At 36.9% G+C, this 19,705-nt stretch overlaps 1 protein-coding gene across 8 annotated transcripts in view; it reads right to left on the bottom strand.

Annotated features, from left to right (window-relative positions):
- The window catches only part of dmd.1.L (dystrophin, gene 1 L homeolog), a 1,148,817-nt gene that overhangs the window by 12,670 nt on the left and 1,116,442 nt on the right, over positions 1–19,705 (bottom strand). For all 8 annotated transcript variants that reach the window (XM_018244936.2, XM_018244933.2, XM_041580924.1 and 5 more), the window contains 4 exon segments: positions 17,620–17,685; positions 14,863–15,021; positions 12,601–12,844; positions 9,396–9,519 (listed from right to left, as the gene is read on the bottom strand). In XM_018244936.2, the coding sequence (XP_018100425.1) occupies positions 9,396–9,519; positions 12,601–12,844; positions 14,863–15,021; positions 17,620–17,685 (593 nt within the window).

Below are 19,705 nucleotides of genomic sequence, written 5' to 3'. Positions count from 1 at the left end.
TGTCTATTGATTTTATTTGTTTAATGTGAAAATCAAATAAAATATTTAAACACATAAAAGTAATGTAAATATCATGTAGTGTTGCCCTGCACTGGTAAAACTGATGTGTTTGCTTCAGAAACACTACTATAGTTCATATAAACAAGCTGTTTTGTAGCAATGGCAGAAATTAAAAAAAGGCTATATGGCACAGGTTAAATAGCGGATAACAGATAACATTATGTTCTACAGAGCTTATTGGCTATCTGCTGTGTAACCTGAGCCTTTTCTCCATTGAATGGCTGCCCCCATTGCTAAACAGCACTTATTTATATAAACAATAGTAATGTTTCTTAAGCAAACACAGCAGTTTTACCAGTGTAGGGCAACACTACATAATATTTGATTTAATTTAAAACACTTTCATTTTCTGGTGTTACTATTCCTTTAAAAACACTTTCATTTTTTAATGGTACTGTTACTTTAAGATTTGTATTTTTAGTAGTCAGACACCTTCCTCCTGCTCCAAACTAATTTCAATGAGCTTTTGGTGTTACCGTTCCTTGAGTTGATATATTTCCACTAAATGATTCAAGGGACAATAAACATCAGTATTCAACATGAGCTCATTAAAAACGGCTTGCGCTGAAAGTTATGGTTAACACAGTCGACCATTATCCCTGTCACCAGGTGGGTGTCTCCAACGGAATACTAAACCAAACAATGCAAAAAGGCGACTTAAGCACCATTTGAATCAACCTAAAGAAGTAGTTGGAATCATATCATTAAAAAGAAAAAAGCCCCTTTAGCATTGTTCTCTGCTCCATTTGTATATTGTATAGCACCAAGTACAATGAGCCGAGGCAAGAACGAGCACAGATTTATACGCACCAGTGGGATCAACATCAGATGCTGCTGGAAGCGGATTCTACTTTGAACCATATGCAAATGAATTATGTATCAGTGACTAGATGGTAATTTTTTTAAATAAAATTCAGAATACATCTCACCCCAATATTATTAGACTTATCTTTCACCTTCATGCAATAAAAAAATCTGGTAGAACTATATAAAACCAAACAAGAGGTTAGTCGTATTCAGTTCTTTCTAACAAATGCATCCTTTCTAAGCACTGCCTGAAAACCTTTGTATTTGTATATAAGGAAATAACAAAGCATCAATATACTTTAGTATTGAAAGATGGAGAAAAGCAAACAGAAATAAAAGCTCCTTGAGCTACGAGAGCTACTGTACATCCAGTCTCTGAGAAGGTGTATGAGAAGAGGAACATTATCCAAGACAAGATAAAGCAGAAATCGTGCATTATACTCAATCCCCAATGGAACAATGGATACAATGAAATACTAAACAAAATCTAGCAGTTGATTAAATTATGTAAGCGTATGCCCAAGAATGAATGCGACTGGCAGCTCCTCTGCTGTGTACCTGGAAAGGCTCAGTCTCTCTCTCTCGATTCACAATATACTGCAGAAAAGTCATTAGTGTTTCTGTCCTTCAAATATTTCCATTATTACACGAGAGAAATAGAATAATCATAGTCCTAGTGATTGCTACTCTCTGTAATTACACTTCCATTTCACATTTTTTAATAATCTAAAGCCAAGCGGCCGCTACAACAGACACTCGCTCAAAAATAAAGAGCCATAATTGGTTCATAAATATGCAAAATAATAATAGTCATAATTATCGGTATTGACAGAGAGAGCAAGCACACTTATAACTGGGTGCAGAGTTGCCCACAGTGCTTTATAATAAAAAGTTTAGAGTCTAAATTCAGGCAGTAAAGGGAAACCAGGACCCTGGCATACAGTGGGTTAATTAACAGTCAAAAGGAGCATAGAAGAGCTGCGGTATTCATTACTATGGACAGTATTTCCCTGTGTAGTGCTAGTCTAACAGACTATCTTCTTCTACAATGAAGTAGTGGGGAGCAGCTCATGCACAAGGCTGATGTTCATGGGAAGAAGTACTAGCAAACCTGTACATTTTATTTGCTTTCACTGGCCTTTAAAGGAAAGGAAAGACTAAAGTTAAGTAAGCTTTATCAGAAAGGTCTATATAAATACACCAGTAAACCCTCGAAGTAATGCTGCTATGATTCCTCTGTCAAAATAAACACTGCATTTCTTTCCTTCTATTATGTATACATGGGCATCTGTATCAGACTTCCTGTTTTCAGCATAAACCTCCAGGTCTAGGGCTTGAGCATGCTCAGTTTGCTCCTCTCTCCATCAATTTCCCCTCCCTCCTCCCCTCCCTTCTGTAATCTGAGCCCGGAGCTATAGGTGAGCATAGAGAGACTCAGGCAGGAAATTATGTCACAGAAAGCTAATATGGCAGCTGCTATCCTAAACAAACAGAGAGTTTCTAGAGCTGTTTACTCAGGCATGGTAAAGCATTCTGCAGAATAAATATAGTGTTATAGCTTGTACTACTGTGGCTATTCTATTGGCAATAAACTGCTTCGGTAGCTTTCCTTCTCCTTTAAGAAACAGGCCCATGAAAAAGAAACTTGCACTGCCGTGAATAGTAGTTCAGCGCAAGTACCTCAGCCTCCCACTTATTTTATATATGACAGAGAGATAGATTAATGAATAAATATAAATAGATGTTTAAAAATAGTCCACCCCTTTTCAATTCAATTGTACGGGAAATCAATATTCACTGAAGGGCTCTGTATAATACGGAGGATGACTTTGCAATCATATGGATTGTCAAAAAGCTAAAGTACATCCCTGTCGCCATGGAAATAATGATTCAGACTACTGAGCATAAAACGTCCCCACTGGGAATTCCAGGACGATGTTCTCTAGTCAGGACATGATTGTTAGCTGAGGGATGATGTCTGCTAATAATTCTTTCCAATTTCCCCTGCAAGGCGATGATTACCTTATTAGCTGTGCAAATTCTCCTTTGCTCCCTAAAGAAAGGGTTTGTAAGCAGACAAAGAATTCTTCATCATATAAGTAAACAATATATTTTCTCAAAGAATCTATTGGTGTAAAGTGTGAAAAATGTTGTGCTTGAAGAACAACTGCAAATCTAAACAGATTGACCCATTGAGTGTAACTGCGTGTTCCCCACACCAGTGGCATGGGGGGACACACACACACACTGGTGAAGTGAACAAAACCATGCAGATGGTTAATAAAAACAGGCCTCCCATATATACTCCTAACTATCCGAAACATGGACTGATGCCAGAAAGCTATATAAGAAGGCAACCTGTTTCCTTAGGGTACATTGTCCCAACTGGAGATCTGTGGGCCAGATGACAACTTTTGTTTGCGTATATGGATCAATGGTCATAGCTGTAAGGACAAGCTAATCTATGGTTCCTCAGGTGTCTATATGGGGAGGTTTTGTTGCAATTGGTGTTGGTTTATTTGTAGAGCAAAGAGTACCAAGGGGCATATTTAATATGTTGTGTATAAAATGGTGGAATAATTCACCACGCAATTTTTTACATGCTTTCTCTTTGACCAACTTCAGCCGAAACTTACTTACAAAGGTCTGAAGCAGTGTAAAATAACGGCAGAAAATCTGGCTTTGGCATGGCATAAAGTATGATAGTCACCATTTATTTTACACAGTTTTTTTACATGTTTTTTTTCTGGCAAATTTCATTTTACACAGCATAATAAAAACATAATTTTCATCTCAGAAGCTCACTCATAGACACTGCTGGCCTTTCACCTACAGGATCCAAGTAGCACTGTGGGTGTGTGCAGGAACACAAAGGGATTACTTTGTTTTTTAGCAAGTAACCACTTAAAATGTGCATGCCATCATGTTAGTGATTCCATCATTATCAAGCCTTTCCCTACTTAAAATACCTCCCTGCTCTGTCACGTATACAATATCAGATGCCTTTAGATTAGCTCTTGCGTATCAAGCAAGACATCGACCTATAGAACAGAGGGATTGGGGTTGAGTGAGGCCTGCTTTTAAATCTCTAGTCATAATTTTGACCATGGAGAATTTATCTCTGGGACAGAATTAGTCTGTAAGCAATAAGGTACATTGATCAGTCTATATAGAGAAAACTGTGTATGTGTAAAGGTGGCCATATACATTACAATTAAAGATAATGTATATTTCCAGGAAAGATCATTTGTTTCAATACACACATATAGAGCTAAATTGTCAGATATAATCGTAGAAACAATCAAATTCTATCTGTATCTGATTCAGCACTAACAATGGCTGATGTTTCGGGTGCATTCAAAGATTTCAGATCAAAATTTTCCGGCCAGCTCGATCAATGAGCCAACCGATATCCAAGTCTTCTGCCGATATCGGTCGGCTCGTCTCCAACCATACACGCACCGAATATCGTATGAAAATTAGTTTTGTACAACATTATTGGTGCGTCTATGGCCACCTTAAGGCATGGTGCGGGGAGGGAGACGGTGCTGTAGAGTAAGCTTTTCACTCACTAATGTAGTGACTCATGCTATTTATGCTAATTTTGATAAAGTCTGCCAATAACATCCTGGATAATACATATAAAATACATCTGTAATGACACCCATAACAGAAACAATACAGTGCTTTTTGCAATGGCGCCTAGTGCTTTCTTTCCCCTAAAAACTAGAGCATTTGAAGACATCTCTGCAAAATTTCGATACTTTATTTTGAAACACACAATGATTTTCTTCAAGGATACTTTTGTGTTAGTATATATTATCATCATTCAGCCTCTCTATAAGGGCACCGTTCTTACTGAAGTTATTTTGACCTTTTCTCAAGCCGTTTCTCTGGATTTTTTAAGCTTCTTAAAATGGCGCTGGGTTAAGTCAAATGTGTTGTGTTGTGTACACTACCACAGTGCTAAAACCCTTCTTTCATCGTTAAGTGAGGTTGGGGAATTCTCCAATTACTAATAAACAATAATCTGGCCATTAGCCCCTATTAAGAAATACCCAATTAGGCCACCAAGGTTATAGCCTGTAAACCCTTTTCACCATTGTTCTTCATGCAGTACTCTCATTCTAAAAACATGCATGGGCTTGGTTCCAGAGAGTGAATAAATATAAAAAAAATAAATTATTTAAGTCATTCTGTATAGCAATCAAAAAGCTCTGAGGCAATCCCATAGACCATGAACCAGGAATAATTCAGAATGGGTAGCTGCTGAAAGTTTTACTAAAGTGAGAGATGAACGAAGATGATACAGTAGAAGACACAAGGTTGGAAAGGAGATAAATGGGTGGGAATGGAGGGACTGAAATGAGGGCTGCACAGGGTATATTTTAATAGAAATAAAATACTTTTTGAATCTTTCTGAGCTGTTTGTGTACAGCCTCACAACCATAAACCAAACAGGAAGCCCATGAGGTATAGGGGGCCCCATGAGGCCCAAATAATGATCAATTTAAATATCTATTGGTAGAACAGGGCAATCTCTGCATATGTTTGGGCCCGAAAATTCATTTGCTGTTGGGCCCAGTAACATCTAATTATGCCACTGGAACAAGCAAATACACATAGCTAAATGCGGGGTGTCAGAAAGAGATTGCAATGACATAAATAGAGGCATACATATTTATATATATATTACTGAAATAGTACTGGGAAACAAACTCCTAATATTTAAGCTTACAGTATAGAAGCATCTAAGTCAAAATGTGTGAATTGAGTAGTGGGTCCTCATGGGAAGAGTTTGCTATGTGGCAAAAACACAAGCAAGCTATCACAGCACACATCTACAGCTTTTTTTTTTGTTTTACGGATGCTTATACAAAAGAAATAAAGCAACTTCTAGGTAAGGTTTGTGGTCTTCTGATTTTGTCATATATAATGTAAATAGTTTAAGTATGGGAGCTTTTTTTCTTTATATTTTCTGTATTTGCTGGATGAAGAGATGACATTTTCAGGAGATCTTTCCGCAGACAAACAGTGGCCTTAAAGATGCCGTGTTTACCGTTATCATGTAGTCTATGTGGAAATGCAAATAAAACAAAGAAATATCTGGGACACAAAGCAGATTATACATTTTTAAATGCAAAAAAACAAAACATTTTAGGTGAAAAAATGCCAAAAGATATTGCTAACCTGGTTTATTTATTTATTATCTTTAGAAATAACTTCAAAAAGCAATGAGACAGTGTCTCAAGCATGACTGCCAGCAAAGCATACACCACATTATAAACTGTTTCAGCACTGTGGCAGTCCACCCACACAACACATTCACACAGATTAGAACTAGCCAAGCCCCATTCAGGAAGAAGCTTAAAAAATCCAGAGAAACTGCTTGAGAAAAGGTAAAAAATAACTTCAGTAAGAACAGTGCCCTTATGGAGAGGCTGAACAATGAATATATATTCACACAAAAAGGCCTTGATGAAAATCATTATGCGATTCAAAATAAAGTATCAGAGTTTTGCACAGATGTCTACAAATTCTGTATTTCTGGGGGGGAGCAAAAGGCTTGTCATTGCAAAAAGCACTGTACTGTTTCTGCTATGGGTGTCATTTCAAATGTATTTTATATGTATTATGCAGGATGTTATTGGCAGACTTTATCAAAATTAGCATAAATAGCATGAGTCACTACATTAGTGAGTGAAAAGCTTACTCTACAGCACTGCCTCCCTCCCCCACCATGCCTTAAGGTAGCCATTGTGGACTCCGATAATGTCGCACAAAACTAATTTTCATACAGTATTCGGTGTGTCTATGGTGGGAGACGAGCAGACCGATATCAGCAGAAGACTTGGATATCAGTTGCCTCACCGATCAGCAGGACTGAAAATTTTGATCGGGAGTCTTTGAAGGCACCCGAACATCGATCATTGTTAGTGCTGAATCAGATACAGATAGAATTAGATTGTTTCTACCTTTTCTACCTACAATTTAGTTCTACATGTGTGTATTGCAACAAATGATCTTTCCTGTGTTTCTGCTATGGCTGTCAATTCAGATGTATTTATAACTGATTTATATGTGCTATGCAGGATGTTACTGGCAGACTATCAAAATTAGTATGAGTCACTACATCAATGAGTGAAGAGCTTACTCTACAGCATTGCCTCCCTCCCTGTGCCATGCCTTACTCATACACAGTTCTCATATTGTATATAATCAATGTTATTGCTTCACAACTTAGACTAATTCTGTCCCTGAGTTAAATTAATCATGGTCCAAACAGTTGACTAGAGATTCAAAAGCAGACCTCACACAACCCCAAACCCACTGTTATATAGGCTAATGTTTTGACAATTATTTGCCTTCTCCTTCTAACTCTTTCCATCTTTCAAATGGGAGTCACTGACCCCATCTAAAAACAAATGCTCTGTAAGGCTGCAAATGTATTGTTATTGCCACTTTTTATTACTCATTTTTCAATTCAGACCCTCCTCTATTCATATTCTAGTCTCCGATTCAAATCAATGCATTGTTTCTAGGGTAATTTGGACAATCTGCACATTGCACCATGTCTTTGTCATACACAGCTCTACTAATATTGTATAGCTCTATATATGTGAAGTTGTTGCTTCACAACTTACAGACTAATTCTGTCCCACAAGTAAATTAACCATGATTTAAATAGATGACTAGAGATTCCCTTCAGTCCCACTATTATATAAGAAAATGTCGTGCTTGATAGACAAATCTAATTTAAGGCATCTGGTATTGTTGGGAAGGGCTTGATAATGATGAGATCACTAAAACATAAGAGGAATCCCTTTGAGTGCCTACGTCACTAACACACACCCATAGACTGCATTCCCACAATTCCCACAGTGCTACCTGGATCCTGTAGGTAAAAATGGATCATGCCAATAATCCTTGAGTGAGCTTCTGAGATGACACTTGGTATGCTTTTCTCAATAAACACACCAACTGCAACAAAGCCTTTCAATATATGGATACTGAAAGATAACAGCTATGGCAACTGGTCCATATAAGCAAGCAAAGGTTGTCAGTTTTTAAATTAAACAGCCCCTTGATAAACCTTAAAGCTATATGTGAATACCTCCGGCACATTCAACCTCTGCTCACTCCCTGTATTTTCTCCTTTTACAAGGTAATTATTTGAGATGCTTCAGTGCTACTCTTCACTGGACATTAGGCACCTAAATGACAAGGACCTAGAAAAGTACTTTTTAACATACCCAGTTTAGGTGGTGGCTGACAACACCACACAGCACGTGTGTATTTGCCATTAAATTGGACCTGTCATCCAGACACAAAAAGCTGTATAATAAAAGTCCTTTTCAAATGAAACATGAAATTTCTATTTTTTATTAAAGCATTTATAGCGGTTGTAAGCTCATTGAAAAATCTCAGCTGTCAATCAAATATTGTCTGCCCCTCCTCTATGCCTTAGGCATAGAGGCAGGGCAGGCAATTACTTTCACTTTCCATTCAGAACTTCCTAGATGTCACTGCTCTCCTCACATTCCCCCTGTTCTCTTTACCATTTAATTGTGTAGCCAGGGCATGGGGATGGACATCAGGTCCCCCATTATGGTGCACAAACAAGATTCTGAGATGATACAAGGCTTGCCTTAATAACCGTATCCACAAAATGGCTCCTGTCTGCTTGCTATAATTATGAATTCCCAGACTGGAGGAAACAAGATTCAAATAATTTCTATAGTGTAATTAAAGTTCGTTTTGCTTGACTAATGTGATAAAATAGGATTTTGAATAATTTTTTTGGGTAACGGCTCCCATTTAATGCTGCTGTAGGGGAGACTGCTCAACTTGTTTTCTTTCGGCCCAGAGGATATTGCCAGCACCAGCATAAAGATATAGTTGGTTTTCAGTATACAGGTTTCCACGAAAAAGAAACAAGGTTAGGAGTGAGGTCAAAAGTTAGAAAGAAGTAGCTCCGGGGCTGGAGCAAAGAACAGATTCTAAAGCCTACAGCAAGGGTTCAATATAAAAGAGTGATGTTGAGTGAGGTAGGACCAGGTTTCAGAGGCATGGAGTGAGGAGAAACTTAAGTCAGAGAAGAACAAAGGTAGAATAATGCAGTCTGCAAATTGCAAATTAAGATTTGCCATTTTTGTAATCTATCAATTGTGAGGTGGAGAAGGAATACAGCTTCCTTCGGGGAGCAAATGCATGTTAAGAGCCCCTTAGCACTCTTGTGCTTGCTTCCCAAGCAACTGTAAGTGACCCCTTTTTTTCACTGGTTCAATGCATAAGACAGTTAAAAGGTTATTTTGGGGTGCAAGGGTGAGTGTTTACTTCTTTTTACTGTTTACTCTTCAACTAAAGCAGCTATGCAAACCTCCCAATGCAAAAGTGATTAAAGCATAACAAAATAAGTTATCTGCATTAGAAATAATATCCAAAGTATTTGGTATCAAGGAAAGGTTGTTGGTGAAGAACAAAAAAAAATGACATCTGTATAAGAAAGATTTGTGTTTAAGACCTACCCATGCTTTCTGATGTCTGACTGCCAACAACACGAAGCAGCATAGGCTGATTGCTCTCTGATCTCTGCAGGGAGGGAGTAGGAGAAGAATATGTTGTACCATTCACCTTTGACTCTGCTTGCGGCTAAAACAAAAACAAGTGAAAGTTCTATTTGCAGGTCTCAGCAGTCACATAATGATTTCCATAATTCCATCGTAAACATTGAGTTGCATATAACATGTATCCCTAAATAAACAGTATAGACAAGGTGTGTTCCATATGTATTAACCATACATGAACAGTAAATCTGTGTTTTCTATCTCCCCACTGAAAGGTTAGGATCTATGCTGGAATGCCAATATCGTTAGACACAACATTTCATAATTACAGAATCTGCATTCCTACATTATATTTTTGCTATTTCAGTAAACTGAAGTTCCAATCATATCGAACATTTAGTTATCTTGCTCTCATGTTCAAGCTCAGTTTAATATTAATAAAGACTATAAGAGCAAGAATTGTTAATGCATATAAAGTAGATTTAAAGAGCCACAAGGCATTAATTATATTACATTTTTTCCTATACCTTTTTCTAAAGGGAAGAATACATATTTTTCCTTTGCTTACTTCCCCAGTTTTCGGGGACAATATGGCTTAGCTTGTAGTTTTAGCCTTGTATTAGCAGACATGTGTGGCTAATTTATAAACACTGGCCACATTTGCACCTGGGCAGTCATCTTTTAGTTTATCTTTTTGAAACTAATATTTTATGTAGAAGCTCCCAATGGATAAAGTCATGGCCAGAGTACAGGGACCGGTTATCTGGAATGCTTGGCACCCAGGGGTTTTCAGATTATTGATCTTTCTATAATCTGGATTGCCACGCTTTTGGGTGGAGGCAGACGGGGAGATTACGAATGGCCGGCGGGATGGCATACGAATCGCTTTGGATTTCCGAAGCCGCCAGAAGTTTCCTCGTTTGGCAACTTTGGAAATCCGAAGCGATTCATATGCCATCCCGCTGGTGATTCGTTTAATCATTTAAACACTACATAAACCCAAAAGGAATCCTCCAATAGGGATAAATTATATTTTAGCTCTGATCAAGTATAAAGTATACCATTTTAATATTACAGAAAAAAAAGGAAATTATTTTTAAAACTGTTTTTTTTTTTGCTTAAAGGGGAACTATTGCGAAAATAAAAAAATTATATAAGCTTCATCATACAGAAATAAGAAACTTTCTAAATATAATCAATTAAAAATTCTGTACCATTTCTGAAAAGAGTCAATTTTAAAGGGGAACTATCTTGAAAATGAAAATATGAGCTTCATCATGCTGAAATAAGAAACTTTCTAAATACAATCAATTAAACCGTCTGTATAGTTTCTGAAATAATCAAGTGTTTCTTCACTATCCCCTCCATCAGCATTTGTTTCTCTTCATTCGGTCTTCATGCAGGAGTTGGGTGTCAGATATTCATTGACAGTTAGATCCAATATATCTTATAGGGGGGCTCCTTTTGCCTAGAAGATGTATTAGAGCTCACTCTATTAAAATCACTCTACATGCAGGATTTGTGCAAAGGCAGCTTTGTTAGATTTTGTTTGTACTGGAATTAGTTATGAGTGAGCTCTAAAATATCTGCTAGGAAAGGAAGACCCCTATATAATATATTAGATCTAACTGTCAGTAACTGACACCCAACTCCTGCAAAAAGACAGAATGAAGAGAAACAGATGCTGAGAGAGGGATAGTGAAGATAAACATAATTATTTCAAAAATGGTACAGAATTTTTAATTGATTGTATTTAGAAAGTTTCTTATTTCAGCATGATAAAGCAAATATTTTCATTTTCACGTCAGTTCCCCTTTAAAATAGACTTTGGGACATGGCCTTTCTGTAATTCAGACCATTCTGTATAATGCTTCCTATATTTGTACATAATTCTGGCTATTCACCCTTCACTGGAGGAATGGGGTTTCTTCTATATCCACCTTAGTTTATGAAGAGTGTATTGCCAATATATCAGGATTATGGCATATTACAGGCACACAGAGTAAGTAATTTGTGTGTGTTTTTAATATTTGTATTATCTTTATGCAATTTTCTGGTTTGTATTTTCAACTGTTGTTTGTTAAGGTCCCACTATCCACAGCAACCAGGGAATGAATTGAACGAAAGGCTCGATGATGAAAATGTGCAGCGCTTAACAAAACTGCTGCACAATCTCTATTAAATGTTACCAACTTCTGAGTAAAAGTAGAGTTTTACCTCGATAAAAAACTTTCCGTGTCAGCACGATCTAATGTGCACAAAGATAGGGGAAACATCCCCAGGTATTTTATATTCTAGTATCTGCTATAGTAAGGCTTTAGTAATGATGACAATTGGATTTAAGGAATTTTAATTAAACAAAAAAAGTGAAAGATTGTTAATTAAGAAATAATAACTACCAACTTTCAACGTGACCCACATTGATCAAAAGGATTTTGGGAAAAAAGGTCTGATGTCTAGTGTTTGATCATTGGAATAAAGAACAGAAGAACTTCTTTTATCTGTTGCAGTAAAATTACGTACATTTATCATTTTCAGCCAAAACTGTATGAACAAAGTTTGTGCATAGGAATGGCAGGATGGGTCAGATTAAAGTGTCAGTAAAAATTGTGCAAACAAATGCTAAACCGGACCATGATCAGTTCAAAATTCCTATAGCACCCCTGTACTTTCACAGATATTCTGCAGAAAGGTAGGCTAGTCTACCAGATAGTATTATCTAGGCTAGTAGGTTTAGGTTCTTATTAGTAATTAGTATTAGTAATGAAACACAGAGACAGTACTGGGGCTCATTTATCAACACTGGGCAAATTTGCCCATGGACTGTTACCTATAGCAACCAATCAGATTGCTGCATTCATTGTTCTTCTTGCAGCTGGCTTTAAAAAGATGATCACTGATTGGTTGCTATAGGTAACAGCCCATGGGCAAATTTGCCCAGTGTTGATAAATGAGCCCCAGTGTCTCACTTTTTTTGTATCATAATTACAGATTTGTTCCTAAACCATTGCATGTCAATGCCTGCACTTACAGACAATATCATGAGAGGTGGAACATGGTGACAATAGGTTGCAAGTTTTTGTCAGTTTCGCACTACAGTAATACTCAAGACTCGCCCCAAACTGTGATCTGACAACTAGAAATGGCCAAGGACAATATGTCATACTTGCTCCAGCAGCTGTCTCAGTCGATGCAACTGGGATTCTAGTTGTTTGTTGTGATCCTCTAAGATCTGCATCCTCGCTTCCAAGCGCCCCTTGTGCTGGCGCAGCAGCTTGGCTTCAGCAATGAGCTCAGCATCCCGCTGGCTCTGTGGGGAGGATGGCATCATTTCAGGAGGAGAAGGCAGAGGAGATAATCCCTTGTGATCATGTTGCTCTTTCAGTCTATCATATTCCGTCTGCAAATTCCTGTTAGAGTAAACAAATATCTTGACGGACACATAGAAATATAGTGCAAATAATAATTACGCATATATATATATATATATATATTGTAGCATGGTTGGGAAAATCATAGATGGAAAGTATATCCCTCCCAGAATTCTCTATGAAGCAGTGCAGAGGGATGTGAAAATGAGGCTCTGAGTAGCAGGGAGGTGATTAGCCTCACCTGGAGTAAAAGGTGGGGTCTCATTAGGCTGCTCTCTGCCCTAGAGAGAGAGAGAGAAGGGAGAGCTACTGGAGGGCTGTGTTAAAAGTTTGCTTAGTAACTGCATGTTACCTGTGTTCAAAGCATAAGGACTTTTATTGCTGGGCACAAGTTTCCAGAAAGAGACAAGTTATCTGGTAGCAAGGACTGGCTACCAGCTACTGCCTTAAGTGTTTGGGGAGCGGCTGCTTCCAGGAGAAAAGCACAAGGAATCTCCAAAGGACTGTGAGTTAACAGTTAATTTTGTTTGCTGGACTTATATTGCCCCAGTGGAAGACTGTGGGACCTTTGGCAAAAGGACATTTTCATTTATCAGTACAGCTGGACTATTTTTGTTTACTGCCTTCCCAAAGGGTATGAACTGTTATGTTGCTGTTTAAGCTGCTGTGTTAATATATATATATATAGTGCATATCTCCCCAAAATCTCTGTACTTTGAAATAATATTATATAATGTTTCCCTCTTTTGGAACTTGCTTATTTGACACTTGGAAGTACATACTCATTATGCAAATAGCATTGGCTTAGGTTAAACATTTATGTGCACAAGTGATTAACAACAGCTTCTTTGTTAGTCAGGGATACCAGGGAGTATTTGAGTGTACATACAGTTGTTCTGCTGCCAACAGTAACCAGCTGTTAGCTTCTCTTTGCAAACTTTTAATTATGAGAGCTATGCAAAGATGATACACTCTTGGGTTGGTCTAAAAAAATTAAAACATTCATAACCCTTACATATTAAAATGGGGCATTAATAGCATTCACTGCATGAAAAAGATACTGTATTGGTGACTACAGTATGTGTTTTGGTCTCTTAAATGTTTTTTTCAATTTAGATCTAAACTTTCAAAATTCCCAACTCAACAGATATGTATGTGAAAACATAAACCCTTACCCTGCCACAAATTTCAAATATCCAAACTGAAAAAAACAAACATTTATCCAAAATGTCTACCTATGGGGACCCAGGCTGGGTATTTCCATTTTTTTTTGTCAACAGCCCTAGAATCTCAGTACCAAAACATGGCAATTTATTAAGTTTTAGCGTTTACAGAATGAAAAGCATTCACCTGTATACAGGTATGCAACCTGTTATACAGAATGCTCTAGTCCTGGGGTTTTTCAGATAAGGGATTTTTCTGTAATGTGGATCTCCATAACTTAAACTACTAAAAAACATAAACCCAAAAGGATTGGTTTGACTCCAATAAGGATTAACTATCTCTTAGTTAGGATCAAGAACAAGGTACTATTTTATTATTACAGTGAAAAAGGAAATCATTAAAAAAACAATTATTTGGATAAAATGGAATCTATGGGTTTCCAGATACTGGATCCCATACCTGTCATGGAAATTATGAATTGCTTGTCGCAGGGTGTCTCAATAGTCTGCCATTTTTTTTACAATTACTACACTTGTTAATATTATTAAAAAACATAACGAATTGTCAATGAATTAAGTCATTTTACACAATCTATTCTAATTTGTAAAACTGACATTTTAGTATGGGGTTTAACAGGGGAAATAATTGAAAACTGAGTTACTGTACATAACTTAATTTATGATGTGGAACATGTTTTAATGCAAATTGAATCTGATAACAGGATGCTTTGGCAGCAATACCATGATGCTCTGATTGTCACGTGACTGCCCTTGGAATAAATATGAACACAGCAGTCAATAGCAATGTACAATGCACGTCTGGAGTGGTTAGAGAAGTCTCTAAACTCAATTTGGCTAGGATCAAAGGACATTTCTGAAATAAATTGAACTAACTTGTTTTCTTCTTCCAGGTCAGCTAGGATCCGCTCAAGCTCTCCTCGTTCCTCACTCTCCAAAGAAATAAGAATCTGAGCAGGGCTGCGAGGCTGACTCAGAGGGGATTCTTGGTTCAAGCTTTGGCAGTAGTGCTGGATGAGCAAATGTTCATCATCTCTGCGGAACACAGAGACATTACATTTGCAACAGGTTGCAACCCTTTTAAGCCTTTAATTTTATTATGCAAAAGGAACAAAATCCACAGTATATATTATGATGGGAGAAGCTCAGTACCGTACGTCTTTATGACCCCATAGCAATTTGCACCTTTGATGACCGGTTATGTTTTACCTTCCACACTATATTTTCAGTTTTACGAACATATTATTCCTTCACAACTTTCAAAGCAAACTCAGTTGAATAAATTATTTGATCTGTATTGGGTTTATTATTTTGAATAATCTTCTCTCCTGATCATACATTTAAACTGCATTTCTACATTTTTAGGTTTCCTTGAAAACTGCCGGTTCGTCTTAAAAGCAAAGCAGAGACACCAAAAAATATTGTGGTTGTCAGACGTATTTTGTTCAAGCCCCCTTTTGAGGCTCAACATTTGGCTATGGCCCGTAGGAAAGATAGCAATAAAAACTTTGGTGACTCTACCAGGCAGCCATTTGCCTTTTGCCGATACACAACAATAAATCGGTGTAGGTAACCTATTGCAGTAATATTTCTCTGGCACGGTGAAGTCCTATTGAGACCTACTGCAGTGATAATTTATATTCAATTTTTTCTGTTGTTCTTTCACTTCAGTTGCCTAAATCCCAGAAGGGCTACACCAAATATAAACGGGAACTTAAATGGGGGGAAATGACACCCCTTAGGTATTTCCAACAATGTTTTACTACACAATGATACACCACATTTTTTGTTGAATGGTAGATATTTTCTGTTTGTAGTAAGCAAGACCATATAGTCAAAAATCAAATAAATAGATATCAGCATTTCATTGTATAGGAAATTGTGAACTAAATGCCAGGTTGTTGCTTTATTTCCATCTTAACTGCACATTAAGAAGGTACCTATCATTTATTTACTACCAGAAACCATGTATCTTCTTCATGTAATGCTATTTAAAATTGTATTGTATTTGCATTAAGTTCAGCCTATAGTTTGATGAAGCAATATGTCATATATACTAATCATTTTATCACCTCCCACACCTGTCCTGTAAATGTGATGCATTAATCTAACTAACAACAGGACAAGCAAGCTAAATAGGGCAAGCTCTCTATATGAACACTTGAATCTGCTAATAGACAGATCAGATGTTGCCACTGATACACCTCTACATGATCACATTATAAAGATAACACATTAAGTACACAAAACAAATTGCCCTCATCACCATTTTGAGACTAGTGGTGCATATGATGTTTGATCTGCCATTGTCCTCCAGTGTAGAACAGAGGCACTCAAAATGACCCTCTCTATCTTTCATCACTCAGAATGGTATGATTACCACCCCATCTTGAAAAACCACTTCAGAAATCATTTCGGAATAGATGTCTGTTGATCATCTTTTCATGTGCGCCAGCCTATTCAACTGTCATTAAGCAACTGTCACCGGCATAGAGGGGCAATTGTCCACCTCTGTTTTCCAGGATGGCAAACTTGTTATATTTGGTTGATATTTGGTTGATCTGGTTGTTCATTGGATATATGGTTAATTGTAGTACAATAGCTTGACAGCTTAAAAAATTCGAGAATTTCCCGCGAAAAAATGGCGGAAAATTTGCGAAACGCCACCGGTGTCTCGTTTCTGCCGCCGGCGTCCGTTTTTTTTTTTTACGCCGGTGTCCGTTTTTGACACCGGCGGCTGTTTTTATTAGAATTTATCCGCTGGTGGCGAATCACGCAAATTCGCGTCTGGCGAATAAATTTGCTCATCACTACTGGTCAGTTAGAGGCTAGATGTGATTTTCCGGAGCCATTCAAAATCCAAACAATTCATGTTTTGTGTTCGTACTCTATTGTTGGTTTCATGTGGCTGATGTATATTGTTCTGCCTTTGGCATGCAATATATAAACACACAAACACTTGTGTAAATGATGTAAAATATACATAAAGGCATACATAAAGGTAGTATGCTAGATTATAATATATTAGAATACAAACAGAATGTTCTCTCTGTACACATTGGGCATCTTTCAAAATGTATTTCACAGTATACATGTATTGCATTGCAAACCAAGCACAGAGCATTTTTAAGACCTGCTTAAAGATGGCATGTTCCTGGTGCGTTGGTGCAAACTATAAAATGTCCTATTGTAATCCATGGGCGGAGGGGTCACTTACTACTTTGGTTGGTTCACAAAAGCAAGGACAATTTGCACTGTGAAGATTTTTATAGCTTTTTTTTCTTTTATTACCATTTCCTATAGAACTGCTAAAAGCCAAAAAAATTAAGGAACCTGCAAAAGTGCAGTGAAATTCCATTTAAAGCTATAAACTGTGGGAAATTTGATGAAGGCAAGTTTCCATTGAAACCATGTTCATTTTAATAACCGCTTCACAAGAACAATGAGTTCCAGCTTCTGGATCCTTTTAAAATGAAGATGTTCCTTTGTATAAGCTTTCAAAGCTCAATAGGCTTATTCATTATCAATGAACACGAACAGATACAATACAATGTGAATATTTCTAAAGATTTTACAGTAGATCTATAAATAAATGTATAGAATATAGTTTTAATATTTTTTAAGTATACATACATGCTTTCGTTAGGTGAAATGCTATCGTTTAGGTAGGATCCATTGGTATTTTCCATTTCTGCTAGCCTGTTGGAACAAAAGAAACATTCACCTCAGTTTCAACATTCACCTTTGTTTGAAAATGGAACAAAATCACAAAATGCTGCATTGTCTTTTTAAATTTGATTTTGTACATCAGGACTGGAAATTACTGTAATGTAGGATTTTGTGGATTCCTGTTAAGGACATCATTGGTAACTATATAATATTCCATTTGATTTTATTAAGTTCATTTTTAGAAAACTGATTCAAATGGAAAAGCAAGAGCACAGTAGCAACAAAAAAGGCTAATAAAGCTATACTGTACTACAAACTAGACAGTCATATGGTAATAAAATAATCTGCATACAACTGAATTGAAATTGAAAACAGTTTTAGGATAGGGCGGAGTGTTTTTGGTAACAGGTTTAGAGGACACCTTGCCCAGAAATGGTCCTATTTGTAATCCATGTTATCGTTTGATTTTTGTTAATAATAATGACATCACAAATGTCAAACCTATGACTATAATGCCCATCATCACCAAAAATGGTTCTAGAGAAGAGATGGTGTCGCATCCCCAATTTAAATTGGGTTTTCTCAGGGTCTGGTCTCTAGGCTACTTTGTTTGCATTGTCTCTTTTCTTTAAACTCAGATCTTGCAATGATCATACATATAAAACTATGACAGATTTCTAGACCGTCCATCAATAAATTTGTAAAAGCCAGTACAAGTACTTTAGGTTAACGATTGCTGCATTTATAACATGTCTAAGAGTTGACTCAACCAGAAAAATACCATTACCTTCTATTTTAGCTTGATACTCTAGACTTTTCATAAACATATAACAAAATTAAGATTGTTTTTCCTCAGTTGCTGTTTCAGGCCAGTCTGAGCCTAATTTACACATAACATAGCAATACAATTTTTTTCCATAATGGGAAGACCTTGCTATTTGAGATTGTATGCAGGTAACACTATAAAACACACAATGAACTGACCAAGACTGATCACACACCAAACATATGCTGTCATTCTCTGCTGTTTGCAACCTGCTGTATGTATTGAATAGATATTGATTTATTCAGTGATGGCAGCAGCTTCTGAATGTTACATTATGTAACAAAAGAAATTCTCGCACTGCTATGTGAATACTGAGCTGCAGAAATAAAAAAAATCAAATGCTTAACATTATAAGGTTCGATTTCAACAGTGCTAGTTTATGGGATTTCAGAGTGAAAAAAATATTAAGCGAATGAATCATTACAAACAATAGCAACAAGCAAAGCACATGCAAAACTCATTCCATTTTAGAATGGGAGTAGTAGTAGAAGAAATGAAATAATAATTACATATTTAGAAATGATTTCACAAAGCCTTAGATGTAATGGTTAAGACTGGGACTTGACTTTTACATAGTTACAGACACAGCATTGTGAATACAAAAATCCAATGGAAAGCATAACCATTTCTGTCCCTAATTATTATTATCTTATTTATTTGTTCAGTGTTCCATAGCTGCTTGTCAAAGATACCTATTCCACTTTTGTGTGTTAAAGGGGACCCGTCACCCAAACAAATATTCAAATGCCTATTTTAACACGAACACAAATATTCAAAATCCGATTTTATCACGTTAGTCAAGCAAAATAAACTTTAATTACACTATAGAAATTATTTGAATCGTGTTTCCTTCAGTCTGGGAATTCATAATTATAGCAAGCAGGCAGGAGCATTTTGTGGACACTGTTATTAAGGCAAGCCTTGTATCATTTCAAAATCTTGTTTGTGCACCAGAATGGGGACCTGATGTCCATCCCCATGACCTGGCTACACAATTAAATGGTGAAGAGAACGGAGGAATGTGGGGAGAGCAGTGACATCTAGGAAGTGCTGAATGGAAAGTGAAAGTAATTGCCTGCCCTGCCTCTATGCCTAAGGCATAGAGGCGTGGCAGACAATATTTGATTGATAGCTGACATTTTTAAATGAGCTTACAACAGCTATGAATGCTTTAATAAAAAATAGAAGTTGGATTGCATGTTTAATTTGAAAAGGACTTTTTTT

This window comes from Xenopus laevis, chromosome 2L (genome assembly GCF_017654675.1).
Source record: "Xenopus laevis strain J_2021 chromosome 2L, Xenopus_laevis_v10.1, whole genome shotgun sequence".
Taxonomy (NCBI): Eukaryota; Metazoa; Chordata; class Amphibia; order Anura; family Pipidae; genus Xenopus; species Xenopus laevis.
Note: the sequence above shows the minus strand (reverse complement) of the source record. Positions and strands in the feature narration are given on the sequence as shown.